The sequence below is a fragment of the Caloenas nicobarica genome, chromosome 2 (assembly GCF_036013445.1).
Source record: "Caloenas nicobarica isolate bCalNic1 chromosome 2, bCalNic1.hap1, whole genome shotgun sequence".
Classification (NCBI taxonomy): domain Eukaryota; kingdom Metazoa; phylum Chordata; class Aves; order Columbiformes; family Columbidae; genus Caloenas; species Caloenas nicobarica.
The window spans coordinates 165,740,378-165,767,405 of record NC_088246.1 but is presented as its reverse complement, the minus strand read 5'-3'; the positions used below and the strand labels follow the sequence as shown (position 1 = coordinate 165,767,405).

Sequence of the window (27,028 nt, the reverse complement as noted above, 5' to 3'; positions counted from 1 at the left end):
TTTATTATTCAGTATAGCTGTAGAACTATTTGATGCATTTTGGGCCACATTTTAGAATGTCAGTTTTGGTAATTGCTTTAGTGAGAGCATTGTTCTTTAAGCAAAGGTAAGTAGGACTGGCTCTGACAAGATTTTTTTCAATGTAGGTTGGTTTTTTTGTAGAGATTGAGACTTTTTTATAACTTCCTGATATCAGTTCCAATGGAACACAGTGTGAGACAATGGGGTTTTCCTTCAATGTGAAGAATATCCCTTTTGGGTAAAAACCTTATTTAGATTATTTGAATAGGTATTCTGAATATTCTCCTCAGAATAATTACAAAGGCATTTGATGGCCTGCATATATATTACTGCTTTGTAAGAGTATTTTCATGGATTGCTGCAGGTGAGTGTGTTGGTTTGTAGATTTTTCTAGATGTTGTACGTTATAACTAATTTTTGTCTTGGCCTCAGAATCTAGGAAGATGATGCTGTTGTAAGACTGCTGGAGATAGCTTAATATTACGATTTTGATGCTGTTTATAACTGAATTTGTGATGGAAATAGATGAAGAGTCTATATTACTGGTTCAAATAACAAAAAAAAATAAAGTATTTTATATGCAAACATAGATTTTATGGTCCAGCTATTTATAATTTTATACTCAAGGTTCATGAAAATGTTGGTATATTGTGAAGCGTTTACCGTGTCTTTAGCTGCACAAAAGTGTTAGCTGTAGGAACTAAGAGTTGTTAAGGCTGAGCATGAAGTGAATAATCTTGACAGTATTGTCAGTCTGCAAATGTGAGGATAGAATTCACCTCAAGGTTAAGATAGCTGTATTTAGGTATCTCTTTTTTATGCCGACCGTCTGATCTCCCATTACAGTCAGTTCAATCAGTGCAACCTGTACAGTGTTTCAGCCTCCCCTCAAATAGACACTTTCTGGCTCATAGGGGTTTTTAATTATGAATGTTGACGGGAACTTTGTTCTATTTTCACTGCCACAATAATTCTTTGCCTTCAGTAGGAAATACAATATATCCAAAATTGACTGGATTTTATTCACAAATGGTGTAGAGGGATTTTTAGAACTAATGTCTCAGACAATAGACATTTTTTTTTCATACTGGAAAGCAAGCTTAAATCCTTTTTCTTTATTTCAGTAGAAACCTAACAAAGGAAATAGCATGGTAATATTTGTCCTAGCCAATAAGACAAAATGAAATAGGTTATTGTCCTTTTTTATGATTCACAAGCAAGACACTTGATTTTGACAGCTGGGTCTCTTCCCTCTGCAGGAATTTGGAGAACATCCAAATATCATCAAGCTGCTTGATGTTATTCGAGCTCAGAACGACAAGGACATCTACCTCGTCTTTGAGTCCATGGGTGAGACTGCGTTGCATCAGCCTCTCTTATGAGTTATCTTTGTTCCCTACTTTGCTTGTAGTGTGTTGATGACTTACATGAATATTCATGTTAAGCAGACATATAAGTAGGAGCAGAACACGTGGGGTTCTGATTAGGTGGAAATAGCAATGAAACTTTAAAGAGAGTAATAATTATATGAGAACTGTCTGGTTGAGATCAAGGAAAGACAGCAGTGAGCAACAAATCAGAAGGCTTGTAGAGACAGAAGAGTTGCATATGGAAAAGACCGTGATTTTTATTGTAACAGAAGTATGCAATAATAGAACAGCTACTGCAGCATGAGATGCAAGTCAACCTGATCATACAGAGAGATTGCAGTACTATTAGTAATTACAGTGTTAACTTGTGTTGAGGATGCACTTGAAAGACTGCAGTTTGGACAGTGGTTTGTTCTGGCCTTGCTTTGAGGAACTTACACTCACAACTTGGTAATCCTTTGCTGTTGTAAATATATTACTGATGTAATATATTACAGAGACAGATTTACATGCTGTGATTAAGAAGGGGAATTTGCTGAAAGATATCCACAAGTGTTACATTCTCTACCAACTCCTGAAGGCAACTAAGTTCATCCACTCAGGAAATGTTATTCACAGAGATCAGAAGGTATATTTCAGTCACAGTCTTTATCTTTCACTCAAGTTTTCTGTTAAACACTAAATGGAGAAGTATGAAAAGAATGAAACCAGTAAAAGAACCTTGATAATAATCTGCTGTTCAGAGAGTAAAAAGCTTATTCGTTTTCCTTTGTCCAATTCAGCCTTCAAATATCTTGCTGGATGCAGACTGCTTTGTTAAACTTTGTGATTTTGGGCTGGCTCGTTCTTTGTGTCAGATGAATGAGGACCAAGGTAACGCTGCTCTAACGGAATATGTGGCAACACGCTGGTATCGAGCCCCCGAGATCTTACTTTCCTCTCGGAGGTAACTGCTTGATATGAGTGAAGGGATGGGATGCTATGATTTCTTCACCACTTGGAAAATTTATTGTCTAAAAGTCTTGAATCTTTTCATTTTAGACGTCACCGCATGCAATGTCATGTCAGCAGTCCATTTTCTCAATATACATTTAAAATTCAGTTCTGCAACATAAAAATATCTCATTACATTTATATTTCCTTTCTGGCTTCTTAGACTGTCTACGTACATTATCAATCAGTTCATCTGTTAGTCACCTTTTCTTCCACTATACTTATTCTTTCTAACCTTAAATTTGCATCTTTACAAAATTTGGTTGAGTGCCTTAGTCGTCTTCTCCAAATTTAAGGAGAGTTTTTTGATAGACCTTCAGAAAATATTCTGAAGTCAAATGTTAAATCAGCTGCATGTTAGTTAGGCTTAGTCCTTTTTTTCAGTTAGATATACAAGATCTTATTGATCATAAAGGAAATGAAATACGGGTTTGGTTAGTATCCCAAATTTGAAATGTGGATGTTTTGCAAATTGTCATTTACCCACTGTTTGGCATTTACTTTGCGTAAGTAATTGCAACTACTTCGTAGATGCATTATGCCCTGAAAAGTCAGTTGTTTCCAAAGAGCAACTTGTGTCTTCACTGTTGGTCATATGAAAAGTATATGTTACTTTGTCCTGTCATTTACCTTTAATACATTTCCTTTTATGGTTTCCTACTGTAGAGTTTCAGTAGGATAAATCTCCTTTCTGGTTTATGCCTGCCAGGTTCATGATTCTCAAATCTCATTCACTTCATAGTTAAAACCTGAGAGCATCCTTATTCAAGGAGTCATCAAGCTAGTTTTTCTAGCAAAATAAGCTAATGTAGATGATGTGAATACTAGGTACAGAAAAATGTTTGCTTGATTTAGTCCTAACTGTTTATGTTCTTATTTGTAGTTACACTAAAGGTGTGGACATGTGGAGCATTGGCTGTATTCTGGGAGAGCTGCTACTTGGGAAACCGCTTTTTCCTGGCACATCAACAGTGAATCAAATAGAGCAGATCTTGAGGGTCATTCCTGCCCCGTCCCCAGAAGGTAGGACTCTCCTACGGGGAAAGGTATTTAGAGAAGAGATTAAAGAGTGAAAGAAAGCAGCCCAGCTGGATCAGGGAAGAAGGTATCTCTTGTGAGTTGTTCTAACATTTTCTGAGGAAATTAAAGACGTAATTGTGAAATGTTAGTGTTAGAGGAAAATAAACCCGTACTTGATTAAAAGAGAAACAAGAACCAGGCCATCAAAACATTTCTGAGATTTATAAGAGGATAAGTTTAAAACAGAGTATCATACTTCAGTGGGACTTGCATAGTAAAGGTAAATTGGGCTTTTTTTTTTTTTTTTTTAATCTGGAAATGTAAACACAGAAGTGAAAGCTGGAGTAAATACATGTTAAATCCAAAAGGGATTATTATCATTATTATTATTGTCTTCTATGAGTTCCAGTCTAACAACCCATATACTTTGTGAACTTTTACAACAGGTTGATGTGTTCTAACTGAGCTAGCAAATAGTTTTTAGAAAAATAACTACCTTCAGTTTAAGGACATTGCAGTTTTGGAGGATTCCATTCAAGCTTACATTTATTAATAGTTTTTATTAGAGATTTGGTTGGTGTGAATCAAATCTGAATGAAAATGTGTGTGCGAAAACACCGAAACAGGAGTTAGAAGAATAGCCAGCACTAATAACAAAAAATGCTATTCTGTTCTCAGCAATAGAATTGAGGAATTTGTCGATAATGTCGTAACCAGGTCTGCTTTCTAAGACCACAGGACAAATGGCGCATTAGCAGCAGGTCCTGTATCCTTACCACAGGACAATGGCTGCAAGGCTGCAGCGTATCACAGGAATAATTTTCTTTTAGCCAAACAAGTGAAAATAGACACTTGTTCAAAACATTATTGCGAACAAGGAGAACCAACCTATGAGCAGCAACTTTGCATAGGATTTATGGGGATCAAAGAAGCAAGATCTATTCCATAGCAACTGTTGACTCTCTGAGAGTACGACAGATATGTTCAGAAAATGGTCCATTGTCACCAACCAAGAAGAACCCCTGAGCATGTGATGAGGAAATCAACAGCTGATATCCCTTGTTCTTTGTATCCCACACAAGTGATCCTGGCCAGATCATTTGGCCTCAGATATCTTGGTGCTTCTGCATATGTAGGTATAAGAGTGCAAGTTTATGAAATCTATGATAGAGCAAATAAGAATTGAGAAAGTCAGCTTAGAAAATTTGTAAGTAATTATTCCATCCCGCTCTATAAGATCTCCTATTGAGTTTTATTAGGATAATTTCCTGTGTTAATATCAAATATTTGCTTTCCTTCATAAACTGTGTAGCTCTGGTAATCCTGATCTTAACAGTATCTTTTCATTATCGCAGATATTTTGGCTATGCAGTCAGATTACAGGGCCTCAGTTATTAACTGCATGAGTTCCGGGTAAGCCTTGTGTGTTCGGTGTGTCTCGGAAGTCAACAATTTACTGTATGATGTTGACAAAATGTTCCCCTGAGTTCACCTTCCAGTGTTCACTGGTGGAAATTATTTCTGCTCTCTGCAGATTCACCCACCTCTAGGGAAGAGATGTAAAGTTTAAAGAAGAAAAAAAAAAGATGAGAAGACCAATGACATAATCTGGGAATAACAAAACTAAATTAGGTTGGGCCTACATTCCAAGTTGTTGTCATGTGTACTTTCTCAAAATTAGAAATTTTTCCTATTATGAGTCATTTGGGTATCTGATGTCATTGGTTCGCACATGGAAAGCCTGAATCTATTCAGTTTGACAGCCTTAGTCCAGCTGCTTAACAACTCTTACTGCGATGGCGTTTTTTTCCATATATCTGTTATGGTTCTTTTGGATCCCCCAGTTATGTACACAGACTACGACATAATCCTGCATTTATTACGTACCTAATTAGTAAACATTAGTAAACTTAGTGCTTTTACACTATCTTATGGCCATAGCAAATTACTCAGCAGTCTCTAAGTATTCTCTACTTGTATCTGTCATGATACTAGTGGGCATCCGTTCTCATGGGGGAGTCTGCAATACACACAGCCCAGCTGTGTGTGGTACGAGTTCTCTGAATGTTTACTCTGTTTTTGTAGGTTTAGATTAGGGCGGCTTGAACCGTAAGCTTTAGCAGGTCCCTTGCTGTTCACTTGAACACTATATGTGTTTTCATGCTGTCTTTTGGTGTCTTCTTCAGTTGGCATCCTGGGGCATTATTCCCTTTCATTCAGGGATGCCAGGATTCCGGTATCAATCTATGCCAGACAGCTGAGGAACTGAGACGCTTTTGTCCCTGCCGATTCGACTGTCAGCACAGCATGTGTGTTCGACCTTTTCTAGGGGAAGCGCATGGCCACAATATCCCAGAGGAGTTTCCCGTGATGCAGCTTGAGAATGTTGCTTCTCATCCTTTTGCTGTGCACCTGTACTGGGTTTGGTTAGAATGGAGTTAATTTCCTTCACAGCAGCCCAGATGCCTCTGTTTTGTATCTGTGACCACCACGGTATTGCTAACACGGCAGAGTTTCAGCTGCTGCTTAACGGTGCTTGCAGAGCAGCCATCAGGGCTGGCTCTGTTTCTCGCTGAGGGTTTGCAAGAGACCGGGAGGGGACACAGCTGGGACAGGTGACCCTTCTGACCAAAGAGGTGTTCCATACAGTGTAGTGTCATGCTCAGCAATGAAACTGGGGTGGGGAGGGATTTCTCCAAAGCGGCTGTTGCTTGGACACTGGCTGAGTATTGGGCGCTGGTGGTAAATGATTGCTTTTGCACAACTTCTTTTTTTTTTTTTTTCCATTTCTCATTTTTTTCCCCATCCACTTATTGAACTGTCTATGTTAACCCCTGAAGTTTTCTTGCTTTTGCCTTTCCGATTCTCTCCCCCATCCCACTGAGGGGGAGAGAGTGAGTGACTGGATGGGGTCATAGCTGTCACCTGGGGTCAACCCACCAGAGTCCTTTTTGGCACCCAGCATGGGGACAGAGGGGTTTGACATCACAATAGATTTGATTGGAGTGTACTAGACAGGAATTTATAGTAGTTACACCTGTTCTCTGACTTGTAGGCAGCGAGTAACATTAGAGGAGATTTTACCATCCTCTACTCCATTGCCTGCCTTGGATCTTCTGAAGAAACTTTTAGTATTTAACCCTGATAAACGACTCACAGCAGAGGAGGCTCTGCAGCATCCTTATGTGAAAAGGTGAGCGTAATACCAATGTGCAGTTTCCCCTGATGTCCTCTGAGATGTTATAGACCTGCTCTTGGCACAATTTTGCTTTATATGCCTGACAGAAAAAAAAAAGGCAAAGCTAATTCTTCATTTCCTCCAACCCCTTTTTTACACTAGGAGTCACACTAGATGATTTAACAATCCTTTTTAACATAATACTAATCTGTAGCACTGTTTTTAGTCTCAGTGAATTGCATTATGTGTTATCATCTTCTTAGGTTTCACTGTCCTGCCAGGGAGCCCTCTCTGGATTATGATGTGATTCTTCCTTTAGGTGATGATATCCAGCTGTCTGTGGCAGAATATCGAAATAAATTATATGAGGTACTTTCTCTTATCCTATTTTCCAAAATCCTAATCCTCCAGGTAACCTGCCATTCTTGCACACACTTACTGAATTCTGTCATTTTCTTCTATTTACATTCCCCTAGGCTTTCCATCCATGTCTTACGGTTACATCTTGGTGTTTCTTATCAGTCAGTTCCATACCGTCATAATTTTTGAGATGTCTTTGTATCTAGATTCCGACTGGGAAAAGTCTGCAAAGCATGATGTCTGAGGCAGACTGTGTTAGAGGAAAATGTATTATGCTGAATCCAACAGTCCAAGAGAGGCGAGGCTGCTGCCACTCCTTGTCCCCAGGTCCAGCCAGTAGCAAGGCTGAAGATGTGTGTATTCCTAGTAGGCACATGCACACAGAAAACATACTCACTATGTACATACATATATACATGGCTGGCCACATGGATCACAAACAGGCACTCAGAGCACTCACACAAACACAGACAGCACCAGCAGCCTCATCCTGCTCCCTTCTCTGGCTGAGCAAGAGGGAAGTCCGCTCATGAGAATGTATGTACGTACGTACAAGGTGGATCCCTGCAGCAGCTGGTCTCAGACACTCGGCCTGCTGAGCCGCTGGCTGGAGCCCGGTCTCCGCAGCTGCTGGCACGTGGCTGTTCAAACCCCAGGGCTGCAGCCCTGCTGCGGTTGCTGGTACGGGCCATCGCAGACACGTGCAGACAAACGGCTGGCCAGGACTTTCCAGGACCCGTAGCCAACCTCTGCCCTTCCCACCCTCACCACCAGAGTTACACAGGTGCCCTCAAAGCCAGAGCTGGCGCCTACAGACCCACTCACCCCCTTGCTCCCGGGCACTTGATCTATTCACCCACCAGTCTGACCTGATCTTTGCCAGCGGTCACAGGTTCACCTGCACTCTCTTCAGTTGCTGGCACTGTGGACACACAGGCCCTGTGACCTGACTGCTGTTGCTGGCACTCACACCTACATACACACATGCAGACAAAACAGACAGCCTCTCTTCCAGGAAAGAGAAAGGAATTTAATAAAATGGATCAAACTGCATTGATCAGGTGCAGGGCATGGTCAGACAATTGACCAGCCAGCTATTTACACAACTGACCGTTTTTATTCCTCTTACCCCCTATTTCCCACACTCGTTCCTCCCCAAATCACATAAACCCCTTTATTTTCCTGCTTTTGGTTCCTACCCTGAACATCACATAAGTCCTGTGTTATCCCTTTTCCCTGCATCCCATAATGTGTCTAGCCCCTAGGCAGCAACCTCCACCCTCCCTGCTCCCCACCACCCTCCGCCGCCCTTAGTCCGAAAGGTGATCCAAAGAAATCCTAATGATTCTTTGTGATGAGTTTCATACCTGGACAATGAGGCTGATGTCTTTGCTGGGACAACCCTGGGAAGGGCCCAGACAGGTTGTTGAGAAGCCCTTGATTTGGGTTTCCACCTGCCGCAGCGCATCCCTGTGCTCCTCGCAGCCTTTGATGGGCTGATGGCTCCTGTGCGTGGGCCAGGGGGTGGCTCGGCAGAGCGTTATTTGGGGCCCCCATCCTGCCGGTGTCTTTCTGAGCTCCACTGGGGTTGTGCAGACGAGTTGTTATCACCTAACCCAACCAACTGAGGATTTTTGCTGGAGTGTAGTCAAGTGCCATTGCATGCTGCACCACATACACAGAGCTATCAGATTATTTAACAGAGGAGGAAGAGCAAGTGAAGGATCAGTGTAGTTGATGTGCTAATAATAAAGGACAGTGGTGTTTTAGGAGCCATAATCTGAATGCATTAACATGGGGAAATAGTAGGACTTGAAAAATCAGGATACAATGCAATAATCAAGCAAATAAATAAAAAGGAGCTAATGCAAAATATTTAGTTGTACAGGGAAAAGGAAAGATTGTACTTTTCATGCCATTTAGTATATGCAGAAAGATCAAAAGGAAAATCATAGAATCGTAGAATGTCCTGAGTTGGAAGGAACCCACAAGGATCATTGAGTCCAACTCCTGTCCCTGCATATGACAACCCCAGAATTCAAACCACGGAAAATAAAAAGCTGCACTTTCCTTTTAGGCAGTGGGATTGATTGCAGCCTCAGCAGGTTTGCAGATGGGACACCGGAGGAACAGGATGCCATCCAGAGGGACCTGGGCAAGCTCAAGAAGTGGGCCAGTGTGAACCTCATAAGGTTAAACGAGGCCAAGTGAATGCTCTAACAAGGAAATATGAGGAGCAGCAAAAATGGAAGTAAATCAAACCTTCAGAAGGAGAAATTGGTTTTGGCTCAGTTTGGGGTTTTTTCCCCCTTTCAACAGTGACAGAAATTATGAAAATGCCATGTTATGAGGCAAAGGAACTGGAAGATGGTGAGAAGCGCTGGAGTTGGAATGTAAATGTAGTAAAACAGGTGTTGGAAAGAATGACAGTGGGAAAAGAAGATTGAAAAGGAAGCTTAGAGATCAGAAAATCCAAGACTGAGAAAGACTGATAAGGGTGTCCACCTTCCCAGACAGAAAGGAAAAGTGTTCTTGCTTCTATTAACAGCAATTAAATTGAAGAAAGAAAAAATAAAATTGAATTTAAAAACTTGAACCTACTTAAAATTTCTTTTAAGGTCTTTAATAGAAGGAAACAAATAAACGACTGTGATAGAGCAGATCAGTTAGTAAAGGGAATACTTGCACAGGTAGAAAAGGTATTCTAAATGTCAATAGACTGGTCACAGATAATCTAGGTACAAGGCTAAGAAACAAGCAAATAGTTTTGAATAATCTTACTGATAGGGTGTCCAATTTGGGACAACTGTGGTTACAGACTGTCTGCACCAACACCCAGAACCTTGGCAAGGATTCTGTTGCTAGATAATAGCATGTAGAGGTTGATGAGAAATAATTACAAACTAACTGGAATGAATGTTGCTTTGACCATTAAAAAATAAGCTTTGCGAAGTTCTAGAAAGAGATGGTAAGAAACAACACAGTGTTAACCTTTTGGGCATATAGATTCTGTCTTTTCCAAGGCTAATGCACATTTTATTTAGTGGTGTTCTCCCTCAGGATATATGGAAATTGCCCGTTCATCCCATCCTTTTTCTTAATGCTTCAGCCTATTCTTTCTTTCCACTGATAATATTTCTATTTTCTTTTCGACCCTAAATTAATTTTAAAATTATACTTTTTACCTATTCTGTGAAACAAATTGCAGTTACTTGCAAGTCCTTCTCTTTGGTTTTATGTTTTGTTCCTCTGCTCTGCTGTGTAGCTGTGTTATATCTAACCAACTTCTCCTTTCTGTAGATGATCCTTGAAAAGAAATTAAATAGCCATCCAAAGGAGCAAGTGCAGAGAGAAAACATTCAACTGAGTCAGTCTGAATCCAGACCACATCCTCCAAATTCCAGTTCTGTGACTTTACCTACCAGGAAAAGCCAGAGAGAACCAACACCACCTGCTCTAAAACCTTCTCATGTGCACGCTGGGACTACAACTACTGCCCAGCCAGAAGCGTCCAGCCGGCGTGAAGAGTTGGCAAGAACGTTATGTCAGAGATCAAAGATCAACGTGATATATAATCCCATAACACACGCTGCTGTTCAAAGTAGGTACTGCCCTCCTACAGTGGGATGTAATCTACCATGAGGCGCTATTATGGGGAAGAAAGAAGAAAAGAGATCGAGCAGGGAAAAAGAAATGAGGGGAATTTACATGGCAAAATGAGAGGGCGAAAGTGTGGGAGGAAAATGAACTAAGAACAAACCACTGTTAAAATGAGTTGAGCATATGACATTCTCTTTAGCCCTTTCCCGCCTCGGTTTTGACTCTATGTTCCTTTCTGTTTTCTCTTTGCTTCTCTACTGCTGTTATCTTTTCCCATGCCCTTTTGAACTGGTTTCGTTTGCCACCACATTTTGATTGTTTTCTCCGTATTTTTCTTCGGTTTGTGAGGTGAAGCGAGGTGGCAGGGGCTGACTCAGTTTTTATGTTCTGTCCCTGCCTCAGTCAGTGTGTTCTGTGTCCTCATGATTTTCCTACTTTCTCTCATGTTTTTTCTTCTGTAGGTAATGTAAATTCTGGTGCGGTGGTCAGGAACTGTTCTGCACCACCTTCTCAACAGACCAGAATCTCCAACAATAGGAAACTGGAGAGACAAATCACATGGGCAAATGCAAATGCTCGGCTACCTCCTGCAAGTGTACAGAACCTTTCTAATGTGAGTAGCAGTGCTACCAAAAGAGAACACCCTTAACTTTTCAGGGACCAAAACGATATAGACATGAAATACCTTAATAGGCAAATTAAAGATACTTAAATGAGAGGCGAGATCTACTGCTCTGTGAGTGACTAAATTAATAAATTTTTATCAGTTAAAATTACTTATGACAAAGATACACTGCAATTTTGTTCCTTGTACATGGTGTCAGTCAAACGGTACCAGTAACCCAGTTTGATAAGGCACTTGGGCTTGGACAGAGCGCGTTCTCTTTACTAGAGAGCTGAAGAGTATGCTAACTGAAGAGGTTTTGCTAGTAGGGGAAATAACTAGACATAACTTGCCTCTAACACGGGGTAGATTCATATAGAAACTTGCGTATTGCCGTCTTCAGTCTTGCTATACCTACATTTCAGGTATTTTGGCTACTAATGAAGTTTGCGTTAAGTTCTGTGCACAAGGCAGAGTGTTGAGAGGAAGACCATCTACAGTAATCACCAGGAAATGCCAAAGGCACAGATGTGGCTTAAATCGTACATCTCCGGCATACGTAATGCTGATCTTCAGCTAGTTTGGGTTTATAAACACTAACTTTCTTGTGGAATTTTAAGTCTAACCCCAGTCTTTCAAAACACCCGATCATCTGTGACTTGAGCAGCAGGAGTATTTTTGTGCCTCCAGGTTCATGCAGGAGTTCTGTGAATTACTGTGGAATTTAAGTATGGCAGTTAGGTGCTTTAGAGAACATGAAGAAACACAGCCCTTTTGTAAATCTAGGTCTGTGCCTCATTAGCAGTATTTTTTTCACAAAGATGAATTGTCATGGATCGTATATGTCAGCTAACTGTAATCAAAAAGAAAAGTATCTCTGCAGATTCAAAAAGAAAAATATCTCTGCAGATTCTCTGCCTCCACTTCTTTTTCCTATATTGAGCTTTTAATGCAACATCTCCTGAGATGTGCTGGGATATCTGACTTTTTTCCCACGGCTCTTTTTTTAAATGAGAGGCTAGTTTTGGACTCCATTCTACTTTCAATTTTATCACTTCAGACAAGTGAGGATTTGAACACCATTTCAGATTAGCACACTGTTCATATTGTCAGCAGCACCAAAAACTCCCTTTGACTTTGAGAATCACAGATCAATTGCTTTTACATCATCTTCAATGATGGTATGTCCTGCCCAAAGGCAGCAAATTCCTTTTTAACCAGATTGAGACTGTTGGGTATTCCAAACTTAGCTGGAGAATTTGCTCTAGCTCTTCTCGAGCCAACCTTATGGATTGCTGTCGCTGAACAGTGAAGGTTTGAGTCCTCTCCTCTCTGCTCCTCCCTCTTCCCTGTTCTTGCCCGAACTTCCTTGTAAAAGTTCGTATCCTCATGGAGTTCTTAAATGACTTCCTTGCCTCTGCCTTTTCATAGAATCACAGAATGGTTTGGGTTGGGATGGACCTTAGAGACCACCCAGTTCCATCCCCCTGCCGTGGACGCCCTCCAGCAGCCCAGGCTGCTCAAACCCCGTCCAACCCGGCCTGGCACGCAGCGTCCACAGCCGCTCTGCAGCCTGTGCCAGGGCCTCACCACCCTCGTGGCGAAGAATTTATTTTTCCTGAGCTAGTTCTCTGCTCACTAGCTCAAGGAGAGTCCACCCAACAGAAGGTGATCAGAGGAAGATTGTGACCGAGGAGGAATACGGAAAGAGGCACCACAGATGACCCTTTTTGTGACAATGAAGATTCACTTGTTTCTCATGGGACTTTCTCATATCCCCACAAAAGAATACTGGAGTTTCTGTGTGCTGGAGCTCCAAACCATTCGCAATGCACGCTGAGCACAATTGTGTGAAGGGACTTCTGACAGACACCACTATCAAAGATGAGTTGGGTGGGATCACCTGTTTTGTGTCAGCATGCAATATCACATTTACCTTAAAGCAAATTATTTCTTTGAATACAGGTCTGATTGATCTGAACGGTTTCAAGCCAGAAACAAGCTGCAGACACTGTCAAGCTTCTTATTACTGTAGCTCTTCTTACTGTTGTGATTGATACGGAAATACATATGAATAATTGCTAAAAGGAGACATGAATGCCAGTAACTTCTGAATATGTCCACATGCACACTTGCAACCCATCTTTCAGCCCTTCTGCTTTGGAATCTCATTCAAAATGTTTTGAGAGTGAGAGGAACCATTTATGCCACAAGTGCGAAGCAAGTATGGAAACATTTATTCCACAACATGAGATTGTGAAGATTGCTGCACGTGCAGATGTACTTATGAACAATGCATTTTGAGGAATCTATAGGTAATTGTGAGCAACTTTCTGTTACTGGAAGAGCATAACAGGGAGAAGATCACTCTACACATGCCCCGTGCTTTATATTTGTTCCCCGAGAGGCGAACACTGACTAGTGTCAGAGACAGGGTATTGCGGTAGAAGGTTGTCAGCATTCTGGCTGATCTTACGTTAAGTGAATGTCGACTTTTCCATCTTTCTCATTCAGCCCGAGCAGGAGCTGAGAAGTTCTGACATTCCGGTTTGCTCTGCACTCAGTCTGCATTTCATTTTCAGTATCCTGTCAGGCTCATGAAACTCCCGTTCTCAGCCATTTGACCAGGAAACTCCTGTAGTGGCTGGTGTGACAGCAGCCAGTGCCACAGTACTGAATGGGAACTCTTGCCTTTCAGATAATTATAGAGGTTCACAAAGCGTAAGCTGCAGTGAAACCGCTCTCCTATTGAACTGCAGATTCAAATGTATTGTAGTGTATTATGTATTGTAATGTGTTGATGTATTATTAACTTTTCCTCACAGGGGCTGATAAACACAATACGCATATGCAGCTTCCAACTCAGAAAGTCACCAAGCCATTTGTCTGGCAGAAGGCAGGAGGACATACTGGGGAATGATGATGGTGATGATGATGATCTGTCTTCTGTACATTTATTTAGAGCATTCACTATTGTTGAAAACAAGATCCTAGCCAAACAGGCCTTCGGACTTTTGCTCCAGTGCCATGAGCTCATTTTTTATACACTCATTCTTAACACCTCCTCCCTCACATGATTCTCGCCGTCCTATTCTTGATCTTACAAAACAGTCTGTTTTGCTTATTTATATAACATTCATGATCTGTCCTACTCCTGAGCTGAAGCAAAATCTTTTGTTCCTTGTTTGTATTTTAGAAAACTGATCACAAGTTATTATCTTGGCTTTTCTTTCTCGCACAGAATCCAAGAAATACTCAGTTTCACAACAAAGATGTTTGTCCCATTGTGAAGTCCAGTAAAAAGATGTTCCAGATTACTGCAAATATGGGAGCTGCTGGTGATCCGAAAGCATCAATGGGCAGTTACTCCCAGGCCTATGGAACCATATGTAAATCTGCACTGCAGAGTCTTCCAATATTGAAGTCCTCCCAAAACCACGAGCAGTGATTATGGAAGTGTTCTAACCAGGTGAGTACAGCTCATCTCATCAGTCCCCTAACTGAGCCAGTAACAGCAAATGAGAGCAAAATATAACAGGCATTTAACAGCCCAGCTGAAGGGAAATGCTTTATTCATTGCATGGAACAATGTACTACTTTCCTCTGGACAAACCAACAGGAAAGAAAATATAAGCCCTTTGCCTTCCAGTCTTACCTGACAAGGGCATAGCAGTATTTGGTCCCATACCATGATAAAAATGAATACTGTCAGTTCATATTGCTCCTCTGAATTATTGCAAAAAATACAGCAAACTGCAGTCTTCTGATACTTGAATGTATTTAGACATATTCAGACTATTCAGGGCCTTTAGACATACAAAGACATATTCAGGGCCCTCATGAACCTCATGGGGTTCAACAAGGTCAAGGTCCTGCACGTGGGTCGGGACAAGCCCCGGTATCAGCCCAGGCTGGGGATGAAGGGATGGAGAGCAGCCCCCAGGACAAGGACCTGGGGGTGCTGGGGGATGAAAACCTGGACATGAACCGGCAATGTGCGCCTGCAGCCCAGAGAGCCAAACCGCATCCTGGGCTGCACCAGGAGCAGCGTGTCCAGCGTGTGGAGGGAAGCGATTCTCCCCCCTGCTTTGCTGTGACCCCCTGAGCTCTGCGTCCAGCCCCGGGGTCCCGGCACCAGCCAGACACGGAGCTGTGGGAGCGGGACAGAGGAGGGACACGGGAATGGGCCGAGGGCTGAACAGCTCTGGGGAGAAAGGCTGAGACAGCTGGGGGTTCAGCCTGGGCAGGAGAAGCTCCGGGAGACCTTAGTGCGGCCTTTCAGTAAAGGGGGCTCATACAAAAGATGGAGAGAGACTTTTACCAAGGCCTATAGTGACAGAAGCAGCGGCAATGGTTTCAAACTGAGAGAGGGCAGGTTTAGATTGGACACAAGGACGGTGTTTTACCCGGTCAGGGTGGCGAGGCCCCGGCACAGGCTGCCCAGGGCAGCTGCGGGTGCCCCGGTATTGGGAGCGCTCAGGGTCAGCCCGGACGGGGCTGGTGGGAGATGCCCCGACACCGCAGGGGGTGGACGAGACGATCGTCAAAGGTCTCTTCCAACCCATTATATGGTTCTTTAGCAGTTCAGAGTGCACTGCCTAAATGCAGATTTTTTTTTTTTTTTTTTTTTTGAGCAGAATAGGTAATTAACTGTTTCCTGAAGACCAAGAAGACTAAACTCTTCACAGATAATCTTAAAGCCTCTCATTTTGTTTTCCACTAATGACTCTTCTGGTGTAAATGAACATAATCAATAGTGACTTATTTTCATTAAAATCAAGTAGAAAAGCATTATAAGTATAGATAGGTTCTGCTGCAATATTTAATAGCTCACCTACCATGCAATATTGTAATAATAAATACTTTATATTGCCCTACAGAAAATCTTTGTCTTTCAGTCAATGTTTGCTCTGTGTGAAAGGGGGAAAAATACAGGGGTGTCTTTTTCAATTAATAATACTTTTTTTTTCCTTTCAGAAAGCAATGTTCCAAGAGATACTATCACTGAAACATCATGAAGTTGTTATCAGGCAACAGCGGGACTACAGTGAACTTTAAAACTATATTCCTGACTTAATGCTGATTTTTGATACATTAACTTGAAGTTCTTACAAGAAGTTTCTGTCCCTGAGATTTTACTTCACCTCTGATAAATGGTTGTTATTCCAGAACGCTGGGACTACAGTAACAGAGGGGATTCAGGCACTAAATTCCAACATGTGAGTACCACTGCCATTGACAGAATATCCATTTTATCTTTTAGTACCTATACACCAAAGGCTAGCTAAGTAAAAAGAGAGTACATTCACTTCTGGTACCAGGTGTGGTCACTGAAGTCTGGTAATACCAGGGAGCTGGGAATGCAGCTCGCAGGGAAGTCCTGGTTTATTCTGGTTTATTCATAAAATAGGCATTTCCTGTCTATCTGAGGCCCAGGCAGACGCAGGAAATGGCAATGACGGGTGAACACATCGTGTGGCGAGTGCTCTGTGCAGCATGTGGGCGCTTGTGAGTCCAAGACACCAGTTCTCACATGCAGGAAAGGAGCCCACTGCTTAATTCACGTTGTGCCTTCGCTGAAAGCCGAACACCCGGCAATTCAACGATACAACGCAGCCCTAAGATCCTCTCTGAACCAGAGAGGTGATGGGCTCTAACACTAACTCTATTCTTAAAATGGCTTTACCAAGTGAATTCATTATTCCACAATGTTTGTATACACCTACATCATCTGGTAATCAACAGATCACTAAAGGAGATGAGTCATGCTAGTTCTGGTCAGAAACACGCTTTTACACTGTGCTGAGCAAGATAAAATACTAAAAATCTAAACAAATACAGCAAAATTCTAAAATGTTAATGTAATCTGTTACTGTAGAAATTATTTAACTTCTAACTTGTCTGTTACAGTGTGATGCTGGACCAGGTAGGTTTGGGAAAGGCTGGGGAGCTACGGAATGATGCAAGTAAGAATTACACAAAATAGGGCTAGCATATATATTATAGGATATATATCTAGATATCCGATATTCTTCTCTAGAGTAAACTAATCTCTATCTGTATCATCTGGCAGAGAACAACTGTATTGATCATTATGGTTCATTTTGGGACCCACCAATAACTGGATCTGATTCATTACTAAGAGCAAACAAAATAAGTATACGTACATCATTCATTGATGAATTTGTACAGATGTAGCAGATTATGTGTTGTATCTGAAATTGTATACATTTATACAATATGGAATAAGCATAAGAAATTAATTTCAGCTTTTTTTCCAATTTTGGCTGCTTCTTCCCTCCTTTTTTCTTCTTTTTCCTCTCTTTATTTCTAGGTTTACCTCCTCATATTAAAATGATAATTCCTCTTGATTCTTGCAGATTTTTACCACCGTCTGTATCAATATGGAAGTCAGCTTTTTCTTTTTTTTTCAGATCAGACAGTCTATTTATCCATACATTCATTACCCAAGGTTTTCAACAAATAGAAAAAAAAATCATTGCTACAGATATGTAAAATATATAAAGCCTGCTGAATGATTTAGAGCCTGCTACCATGGGAGCTGGCACCCTAAAAAAAACAAATGTGAAGTTTTAAAGACCTGCTAAAGTTACCGCCAGGCCCTGGTGCAGCCTCTTGCCTCCACCAGACCTGGTTTGCTGAGTGTGCAGTGAGCGTCACAAGTGGGTCATCACGAAACCTGGGTGAACGGGAATGGGAAATTCAGCAGCTTAGTTCCATGTGAGAGCACTCTTCTCTGTCCTCTGACTATAGCACAAAAATCAGGAAAATAAAAATCCCAATTTGGCAATCCTGCTGGATGCCAAGCAGAGCCAGTCCAAGCTGAGGAAAACACCAAACAGCCAAGTAACTCAACATTATGAACGGGGTTCTCTCGATAGCTCCTGTCGCTGCCTTCTGGCCTGCATGACACACAACAGCATGAATGTACAGCCTAATCTGGATTGTTTTAAAGCTGCCTGGTTAAGCTTGGTACCAAACCACTACGAGACAGTTACAGGAGAAAAAACACTTCTGAGCTTGAAAATGCCAGCAGCCTTCTTGCCTGGTTTTCACTTGGGAAGATGTGCTAACGAATGAATGCTGCCTCCTCCCTACCATCACTTAATGAGTTACATTGTCAAGGAAGTTACTACTTGGCTAAGACAGCATTTTAGATGCTGATTAAACTCCCAGCTGGGCTGGAAAGGGGTCCTAAACCGAGGCCTTTGTCCATTTCTTTGTCCAAGTCATTTTCCTTCCCCATGGCACTTGAACTGCTGCTTTCAGCTCACCCGCCAGAGCAACACTTCCATTATTCGTAGGCAAACAAACCAGGAACAAAACAGAACCAGGAGGCTGAGAAACTGGTAAATATGAAAGCTGAGCATGTACTGCTAGACAAGACCATAACCATAGATAAGGGCAAAAAGTTGTTCACAATTTTTTTTTCTCTTGTATACCTTCAAAAAGGTGCCTCCCATATTAAGTTCGTTATTAGATACAATGAAAAGATATCAATATCTGAGAAACGATGGGGTTTTTAACGCTTTTTCTAGTTAATGCGTATACGTGTGTGTGTATTTTTCTTTCCTGGACTGAACTCAAGTATTGAATTTTCCATTTTTTTATTCTTTCCTTCTGAAAGTGGAATTATTTTGTCTGCTGAAAACATTCCCTGAGCATAACATAAAGAGACTCTTACTTTATTTATTCGTTTTAAGCATTTTGGCAATTTAATAATTTTATTTGAAACACACTGTGCTAAGGTTGCCTGGTACCACAAATTGTGCCATAGGAGTCTAATGCTGAACACGTTTCCACTCACTAACCACGAAGAGTATTTGCCTATGGTGCTTATAGCCATCGTAAACAAGTTACTTCCTCATTCCCCTTTGACAGTCAGTGATTATATGGAATTAAATAGTATTTCTATGATCATTTTTTGGTCTTGAAGGTCCCCAGGATTTTGGGCATGAATTTTCCCATCTTCTTGTCTTTGGCATCTGTGTCATATTCCTCTTCACTTTGACTTGTATGTTCATCCTTTTTGCAGAAGACCTCAAATCTACTGTAGACTCGCTTCTCCTTCCGCATATTCTCCATTTTTTTCAGAAGGGTATCTCTATCCTCTGATGGTTGCCGCTGAAGATTTCGTTTCTGACTCCCAAAACTCTCTGACCTGTGGATGTTACAGCTTTTCTCCTTCTCACCCTTCCTTTCCAAGCTTGTAGTTGATTTAGAAAGATCAGGATTGCTAGTCGATGGTAGTTGTTTGGCCAGTTCAGCTCTGTTCTTCTGACTGTTTGCAGAGATTTGTTCCAGAATCACCTTGGTGTCATCACGGAGATTGCTGCTGTACAGGATGTTCGCTGTGGATGAGGGAAATCTCCCCTGTGTTGGCTGGCTGCTTTTGGGAGGAACTGGTGTTGAAAATTTATGGGTTTTTTCTTCCTCCATCATTTCCTGACAGTCCCCTATAGAAGATCGTTTGAGAACTACAGCTGGCTTGTCAGATTTTCCACTCTCAGAAGTGGGTTCCTCCTCCAATTTCTTTTCACCTTTTGGGTTCAAAAGCTGCTTCAGCCGTAGTGACCCTTTTCTTAAAAATTCCATTGGATTTTGTTCTTGTTTTGAACAGTCTTCCTCAGATTTATTGAGAGAGCTGTCAGATCCCTGACTCATAGATAAATTTTCAAGAACTGATGTGGTACTTGTCCTAATCTGTGGTTTCTTCAGTTCTGTATTGACTAATTTTTGAGTGCCTTCCTTGAATGTCACTCTTTCCTTCTTCTCTGGAAGAGTCAATTTCTGAGTCTCTCCTACAAATATTAGACTCTCCTTCTCTGGAAGAGCAGGTTTATTCTCAATGGGGTAAAATCGAGATGATAATTTGTCCACTTTAGTGCCAATATGTGCTAGGGGATCTTTACTCAATGTGTCGACAAGCTGGGGGCTTGATGAGGCCATTCCAAATGCTCTGTCAACCTCTCCGTGCACTTTGTAAGTACTGCAGGAGTCTTTGGAGTCTAGTACCCTACTCTCCAGAATCTTATATTGCACAGATTTGGTACATTTCTTCTCTGTGTTCTGTGATTCTTCCTGTAGAAAACTGGAAACAGCTTTGGTATGAGTGACTGTAGCTCGCTCTGTGTCTTTGCCCACAGCTTTGTACTTCTCTAAAAGTTCTGCCACTTTAGATGAGGCAGCTGTCTTTATAGTTTCATTGTCTTTTGTCAACTCACTGGACATTTGTTCTTTCTGGATCATCTGGACCTTTTCTATTGTGGTGTTAGGCTGATCTAACTTGGCAGCACTGAAAATCAGAGAGGACCTGAGTCTTGAGCTCCTCTGGATCAAAGGGTTTATTCTGGACCTAAAGGCATCTTGTTTCATTAGAGGAGTTTCTTCACCTATTCTGTCAGGTTCTGCAAATTCTTTGGCACTTTCAATTCCCAGTGACTTGCTATTAAAAGACATCGGAGATTTGAATGCTGGGATGAGGTCAGTGGGGTGCTTTGTGAGGGTATCCCCAAGAACATCATTATATGCCTCCGATTCCATAGGCATTGGAAGACCTTCTTCAGGTTCGGACTGGTACGCACTAAGGTATGAAGAAATCCTCCAGTTACGTAAACCCGTTCTGTTTTCCTGGGCGTTCTTGTCTTCATCTTGGTCCTCATCTTTGTCTTGTAAGAACAGGCGTTGTTCCAGGCTTTGTTTCTGTGTAGGAGAAGTCTGGCAAATAAATTTCTGTCCTATATTCTGTCGTCTTAACATCATTCCCATTGGGCCATTGCCTGCAGGATTCAGCTGATCAGAGCCATGTCTTACTTCCCTGGAAGAATTTGAAGGTACGTAATCCAGCCTTAAGGGGAAACCCTCCTGTGGAAAACCGGATTCAAGTTCAGGGTATCTGGGTCCCTCTCCATAGTCTTCCAGTTCATTGAATCCTGGCCTACCACCTCGGATTCTCTCAAAGAGTCCCTGAGGTCTCCCAGAAAGATGGGGGTGTTCAAACTGGTACTGGTAGAACTGATCCTTCTGGAAATGGCTAGACTGGATTTTAAATTCATCCATATTGTTCATGAACATCTGCCTGGCATACTGTTTAGAAGAAGCAAAATTCTCAAATGTTCCTTCTGCAAAACTGTGTCTCTTAAAAGCATCCAACTCCAGCTGCTTGGAACGGAGAAAACCCCTGACAGGATCCATCTGAGAATTCTCCATTTCTACCTTTTTATACATTCGCATGGCCGACCCCTCCACGGTATGGCGCAACATGTCGTCCCGCCTGAAATTGGACAGGAAGTACCTGTCTTGGTCAACTCTGTCCATAAAGGAGGGGAAAAGACTGTCATCCCTCTGGAACATCAGGGGTGCTTTCTTTGGAAAGAAAGGCATGTTATTGCCAAAGGGAGTCATGGCAAATGCGTTCTCTGCTTTTGCCAAGACATTGGCTGGAGGAACAAGAGGTTCTGACTGTGCAAACAAAATTCGGAATTCTTCGTCGAAGCTGGCCACCAGCTCCCCCTGGAAGATGTGTGCAATGCTTCTGTGGATCTTCTCAAAAGACCACATAAAACTACAAAGAAAAACAGAAGTAATGATAGGGTATTATCATCAAGTAACTCATTCATACCACTTTACATTAAACCATTTGCTTGCCTGAAGAAAATTGTCCTGATACTATTTACTGGTCAGCAAGACATTCATTACGCACTGTTGTTCTCAAGCCTCATAGTTATGAATCGATTTGGCATCACATCTTTGCAGAGGATTTTACAAGGCAATAAGTGACCTCTGTTCTAAAAAGGCCAGTCAGTAGTAACAACAGCAAGAGAGCGAGCTGATGATAATCCTTACATGCAGTAGATGTTCCTGCAATTACTTTGGGTTGTAATTGGTTTTTATAACTAAAATGTTGTGCCCATCTTTTCAAAAAGAGCAAAATGATCATCTAGGGAACTACAGCAAGTCAGCCTTAGCCCTCAGTCTGAGCGAAAATTGTGAAGCAAATCTTCCTGGCAGCCATTTCCAGGCACAGGAAAAACAGCAAGACAGCTGGGATCAGACAGCAGGGATTTACCAGGGCAAACCGTGCCCGACCCCACCTGCTTGCCTTCCGCAGAGAGAAGGCTGCGTGGACACGGGACAGCAGAGATGAGGGTTGTCTTGACTTTAGCAAGGGTTTCCACATGGCCTTTGCATAAATACTTTTGTAGCCAAAGTGGAACCCTGTGGACTCAATGAGTGTGCCACACAGTAAACAGGAAATTGGTTGGACTGTCGGACTTAATGAGTGGTGGCCAGTGATTTTAAGTCTGACTGGTGGGCAGTTATAAGTGGTGTTCCTGGGGAGTCAGGGCTTGGGGAAACAGTCTTTAACACTGTCATTAATCACCTGGACAACAGGATAGTGTGCACCCTCAGCAAGCTTGCAGATGGCACGGGAATGGGGGGGTGGTGCAGCTGACGTGCCAGTCAGGGACACACCAACAGGCTGGGAAAATATGCTGACAGGAACCTCATGAAATTCAGGACCAGAAGCAATGGGCACAAACTGAAACACAGGAGGTCCTGTTTGAACAGAAGGAAACACTTTTTTACTGTGCAGGTGACTGAGCACTGGAACAGGTTGCCCAGGGGCTGTGGAGTCTCTCTCCTTAGGGATATTCAAAAACCGTTTGGACACGGTCGTGGGCAACTGGCTCTGGGGGCCCAGCTGGAGCAGGGGGGGTTGGACCAGATGACCACTGGAGACCCCTTTCAACCGTTCTGTGATTCTGTGCAAGAAGGAGGGAGACATTCAGCGCTGTGGCATTTTTCTTCCCAAGTCAAGCTCTGCTTTCCTGGAAATGGCTAGACATCTGTTTGCCAATGGGAAGTAGTGAATGGATTCCTTATTTTGCTTTGCTTGTGTATGCAGGTTTGCTTTGGCTATCAAACTGCCTTTATCAAAACACTAGTTTTCTCACATTTGTCCTTCCGATTCTTTCTCAGATCTTGCTGAGAGTTGTGAGCAAACATCTTTGTGGGGCTTAGCTGCCTGCTGGAGTTAACCCATGACACTTTATAATTACTCTACCTTTTTTACAGATCATTTGCACTCTTGATGTGAAGGAAGCTTGACTCGGTGTCTGGGCTTGAGGGCTTTTTTAACTGGTGTATCTACCTCAGTTGCCAAATGTGTATTGTTCCTGAAAACTGCTGCTCAGCATCCTTCAGTGAGAAAAACTTTTGTCACTGATGTTCATTGGGAAGTGCCAAAGCACTGCTCTATCAATTAACCAGCCTCTTTATCACTGAATCTGGGACAAGTAACATTGCAGGGCTTCTCACCTGTAGTTGCCGCTCAGCACCACCATGCAGTCCACCAAGAGGAATTTCTCTTTCACGTGGCCTTTGAAGGACATCCCTGTGCGGCAGTAGTAGGTTGGGCCAGAAACTGTCCTCACCCTTAGGAACTGCAAACCAGACAAGGCACTGACTCAGTTGGATGCTGTTACTTCCCTCCCCCTACCCCTTGCTCTTTTAGCTTCCATCCTGCCACTGTTTTTATACTTCAGCTCTTGTGATTCTGTCTGCAAACACAATGGGTAGATAACCCCTTTATTAGTGCATCCTCAGCCTTCAGCCCGGTTTTGTTGTGCCAGCTCGCCTAGCCTTCTTCATACCCATCTTTCACGAGGCTCTGGCCCGCTTTCCTCTTCCACGGGTGTTTACTGCCGTAACAGCCCTCTGTGTCCCAGAACATATCCCCTCAGGGTGGGAGTTAGGGGCAGGGCAGGGTTTTTGGTTTGCTCACCTCCACATAGTTAAGATTGACTCTGCATTTAGCAGCTGTATCAAGGAAAAGCTGAGAGTTCATTTCATCCAGCAAGATGTACACAGGCACTCTGCGAGCAGCAGCGTCCAACACCTCAAACAGCAGATCCACATCGGTGAAAATGTCCATCACTATGGCTACCACCTAGGAAAAGAATGCAAGAGAGACATCGGCAATCTGTGCCCACTTGAGCCCCGACTGATTGCATTCCCCAGCACCTCACATTCCAAAGCTGCACTGTCTCCATTTCAATTTCCTTTTTAAACAGGAACCTTCCGAATTAAAGGTTCCTTTAAACATTGTGGACCCCAGAACTGGAAAAAGAATTGCTGTCTAAGGTGCATATTCTATATATGAGGGTGAGAGGTGAGGGGAGAACTTCACTGTCACTGAGCGTTGCCTTACTGTTTAATCCAACGACAGCAGGTATGTTTTCGGCCACGTGAGCACACTGGAAGGTTGTGTTGAGCAGGTCACTACCTGCTCACCCTCTCCAGCGCACCCAGGCCATTTTTAACTTCCTGGCCAACGTGCAGGCAGCCACTATGTAGCTGCATCTATAGGCTGATAATATGGGAAGCAGCTTCAAAGCTCTATCTCCCTGTCCTTCCCAACTCTTATTTTATCGGTGAGTACAAATACCTGATGGAAGGGTGTAAGAAAGATGGAGCCAAACTCTTCTCGGCAGTACCCAGTGAAAGGACAAGACACAAGACACAAATTGAAATATAGGAAATTCCAGTTAAACATAAGAAAAACCTCTTTTACAGTAAGTGTAATTGAACAGTGGAACAGGTTGCCCACAAAGGCTGTGGAGTCTCCATCCTTGGGGATACTCAAGGACATGTCCTAAGTGACCTTCTGTAATCCACCCTGCTTTGAGCAGGGGGGCTGGACCAGACCGCCTCCAGAAATCCCTTTCAGGCTCAATCATTCTGTGAACTGTTGGTGTATTTTAGCCTGGCCTTACACACTTTTGCATGCAACCAGAGAGCAGAGGCAAGCTTTGATGCAGTAAATGGTAGGTTTAGAATCATCCTTCCCCTCTCTCAGGTCCTGGGAGCAAAATTAATGGAATTAGCAGAGGACCTGGTGCATTCTGACTCATCTTTCACACACAAACAATTTTATCTCTACTCTAGTTGGGCTCTTCAGTATCTTACCTGTTGAGCTGCTCGAATCATTCTGCGAGCCTCCTCCTTAATGCTGGGATTGTCCGGGGGTGGTGGTTGCACGAGGGTTGTCACTTCTGTCCCCCTGAAGCCAAAGACCATTGGCCAGCCCAGGTCAAGCTCAGGAACAGCAAGGTCTGAGTTCATGGGCCAGTAAGTCCCAGAGGATCCATCCATGTCATTGTCGCCACTGGTGTCTGTGCTGCCTTCCTGGTTGGCGTACTGGGGTTTCTGGAGATTCTGTATGATGTGATCCACCTCTGAGCCGCAAAGAAAATCGGGGGCTCCTTCCTCTGCCAGGAAGCGCTGGTAACTTTCTTTGCCCTCTTCAGTAAGCACATCCAGAGCCAAGCGGTAATACTCCTTGTAGTGGGGGGGGAGATAGTTCGGGTCAAGGGGGTTGTCCCCCTGTGAGGAGCTTTGAGACCGACGAGCCATGAGGGGATGGAGAGCTGTAAGAAAAGAAAAGAATAATCAACAATGAGAGCAAGTTCACTCCAGCGACACATCCATTGTCATCAATGGTGACAGCTGGGGGTTCACAATGGCAAAATCAGAAGGGAGGAGATTTAAAGCACACAGAGTAATGCTGGAGAAAGTTCATTCTGAATAGATGGGGAACCTGAAATTAGGAAAAGGTGGTAATCATTTAAAGCATTACTTTAACAGTTAAACAGTTTTGGGCAAAATAAGGAACAAATGAAACTGGGCAGCATTGTGATGAACAAGGATGATACATCAAACAGAATGCCCACCTTTCTTTTTTCAGCCTGCCGACTGCTAAGTTTAATTTTGTCTTTTGTTTTAAAGCTACCTTTCCCCCCCCCACCCCTCCCCAAAGAATAATGCTGCTGGTTATTATTTGGGCTCCATTAAAACATCTCCAAATGCTACAAAATTTACTGCCTGTAATACGGCACTAAACCAAAAAGCATATGCATGTATGCAAATGCACCCTCTGAATCCTTATAAATGCCCTCTAAATCCTTATAAATTGAGCATATGAATTGAAGCAGTGGAACGCAGGCACGTATAAGGCTATCCTGCTGTTTTAACATGGTCAAAAGTCAGACAAGTCTTCATGAGATCTGTGAAGAAATAAAACACAAGGGACGTAAGATTCCTTCTTCAGTCTCTTGATGTTAGGAAAAGTATGAGTTGAAGGGGCTCATATTCAATATTTGACAATTGTCTGTTGGGAACCTATTATTTGAGACTAAAGACAAACTTGATTCTAACCAATATTTGGAAGAAAAGCTTGTTGTGCCACAAATACAACTCAATAAATAATATCCTACTGATCTGCAAAGAACTCCAAAGCACTCTGGCTCCTGACCCGCAATGAACCGGATGCCTGGACGTGTCTCCCCTGGGCCCAGCACTGACAGAGGCTGCTCAGCACCAGAAACCAGAGCGTGGCCGCGCTTGACACGCACAGTGACACTACAGGAGTGCGAGTGCAGGTGACAGTGGCTGCTGGCACTGCCATCCAGCACTTCTGCTCCCACACTGCAACGATTGCCATGCGTGTGGGAGACCTTGGGCCCATACTATCGCTGTCGTTAACTGCCCTAAGTATATGCTAGAATCATTTCAAGATAAAGCCTGAGTGGACTTTCTTATCTGACTACCTGCATAGCATGGTCAGTACTACGTTACTGCTGCCTCAAACTCCCACAAGTTACTCCTCCTTCAAACTAACTCCTAGTAGAGCTGCACGATACAACAGGAAAAAATATGGTCTTAATTTAAAGATAGCAACTGAATCTAACAGGTCGCTCTGTGAAGTACTCCAATAATCATCTTTATAGTCTACACATACAGACTTACTTGTAGTCTGAATTGTCTAGATTTATCTTCCCACTCTAATTCTCATTCTAT

The 27,028-nt window shown here is 42.6% G+C and overlaps 2 protein-coding genes across 4 annotated transcripts in view; one reads left to right on the top strand and one right to left on the bottom strand.

Moving 5' to 3' along the window:
• MAPK15 (mitogen-activated protein kinase 15) overlaps positions 1-27,028 on the top strand; it is a 37,008-nt gene that overhangs the window by 4,914 nt on the left and 5,066 nt on the right. For 2 of the 3 annotated variants that reach the window (XR_010605779.1, XR_010605778.1), the window contains exons 4-14: positions 1,281-1,371; positions 1,889-2,019; positions 2,174-2,337; positions 3,268-3,407; positions 4,760-4,817; positions 6,460-6,597; positions 6,846-6,951; positions 10,243-10,543; positions 11,004-11,155; positions 14,388-14,615; positions 16,124-16,365. Coding sequence is in view for 1 of the 3 variants with exons in the window: in XM_065628602.1 (XP_065484674.1) it covers positions 1,281-1,371; positions 1,889-2,019; positions 2,174-2,337; positions 3,268-3,407; positions 4,760-4,817; positions 6,460-6,597; positions 6,846-6,951; positions 10,243-10,543; positions 11,004-11,155; positions 14,388-14,594 (1,488 nt within the window). In the remaining 2 variants the exon portion in view is untranslated. Of the gene's footprint in view, positions 1-1,280; positions 1,372-1,888; positions 2,020-2,173; positions 2,338-3,267; positions 3,408-4,759; positions 4,818-6,459; positions 6,598-6,845; positions 6,952-10,242; positions 10,544-11,003; positions 11,156-14,387; positions 14,616-16,123; positions 17,441-27,028 lie in introns of those variants that run through there. The other variant, XM_065628602.1, reaches the window with a different exon arrangement.
• FAM83H (family with sequence similarity 83 member H) lies at positions 18,926-25,599 on the bottom strand. The gene is made up of 4 exons (XM_065628603.1): positions 25,139-25,599; positions 23,955-24,119; positions 23,489-23,613; positions 18,926-21,731 (listed from the first exon to the last, which is right to left on the bottom strand). The coding sequence occupies exons 1-4, from the start codon at positions 25,583-25,585 to the stop codon at positions 19,085-19,087; spliced, it is 3,384 nt and encodes a 1,127-aa protein (XP_065484675.1). The 5' UTR covers positions 25,586-25,599; the 3' UTR covers positions 18,926-19,084.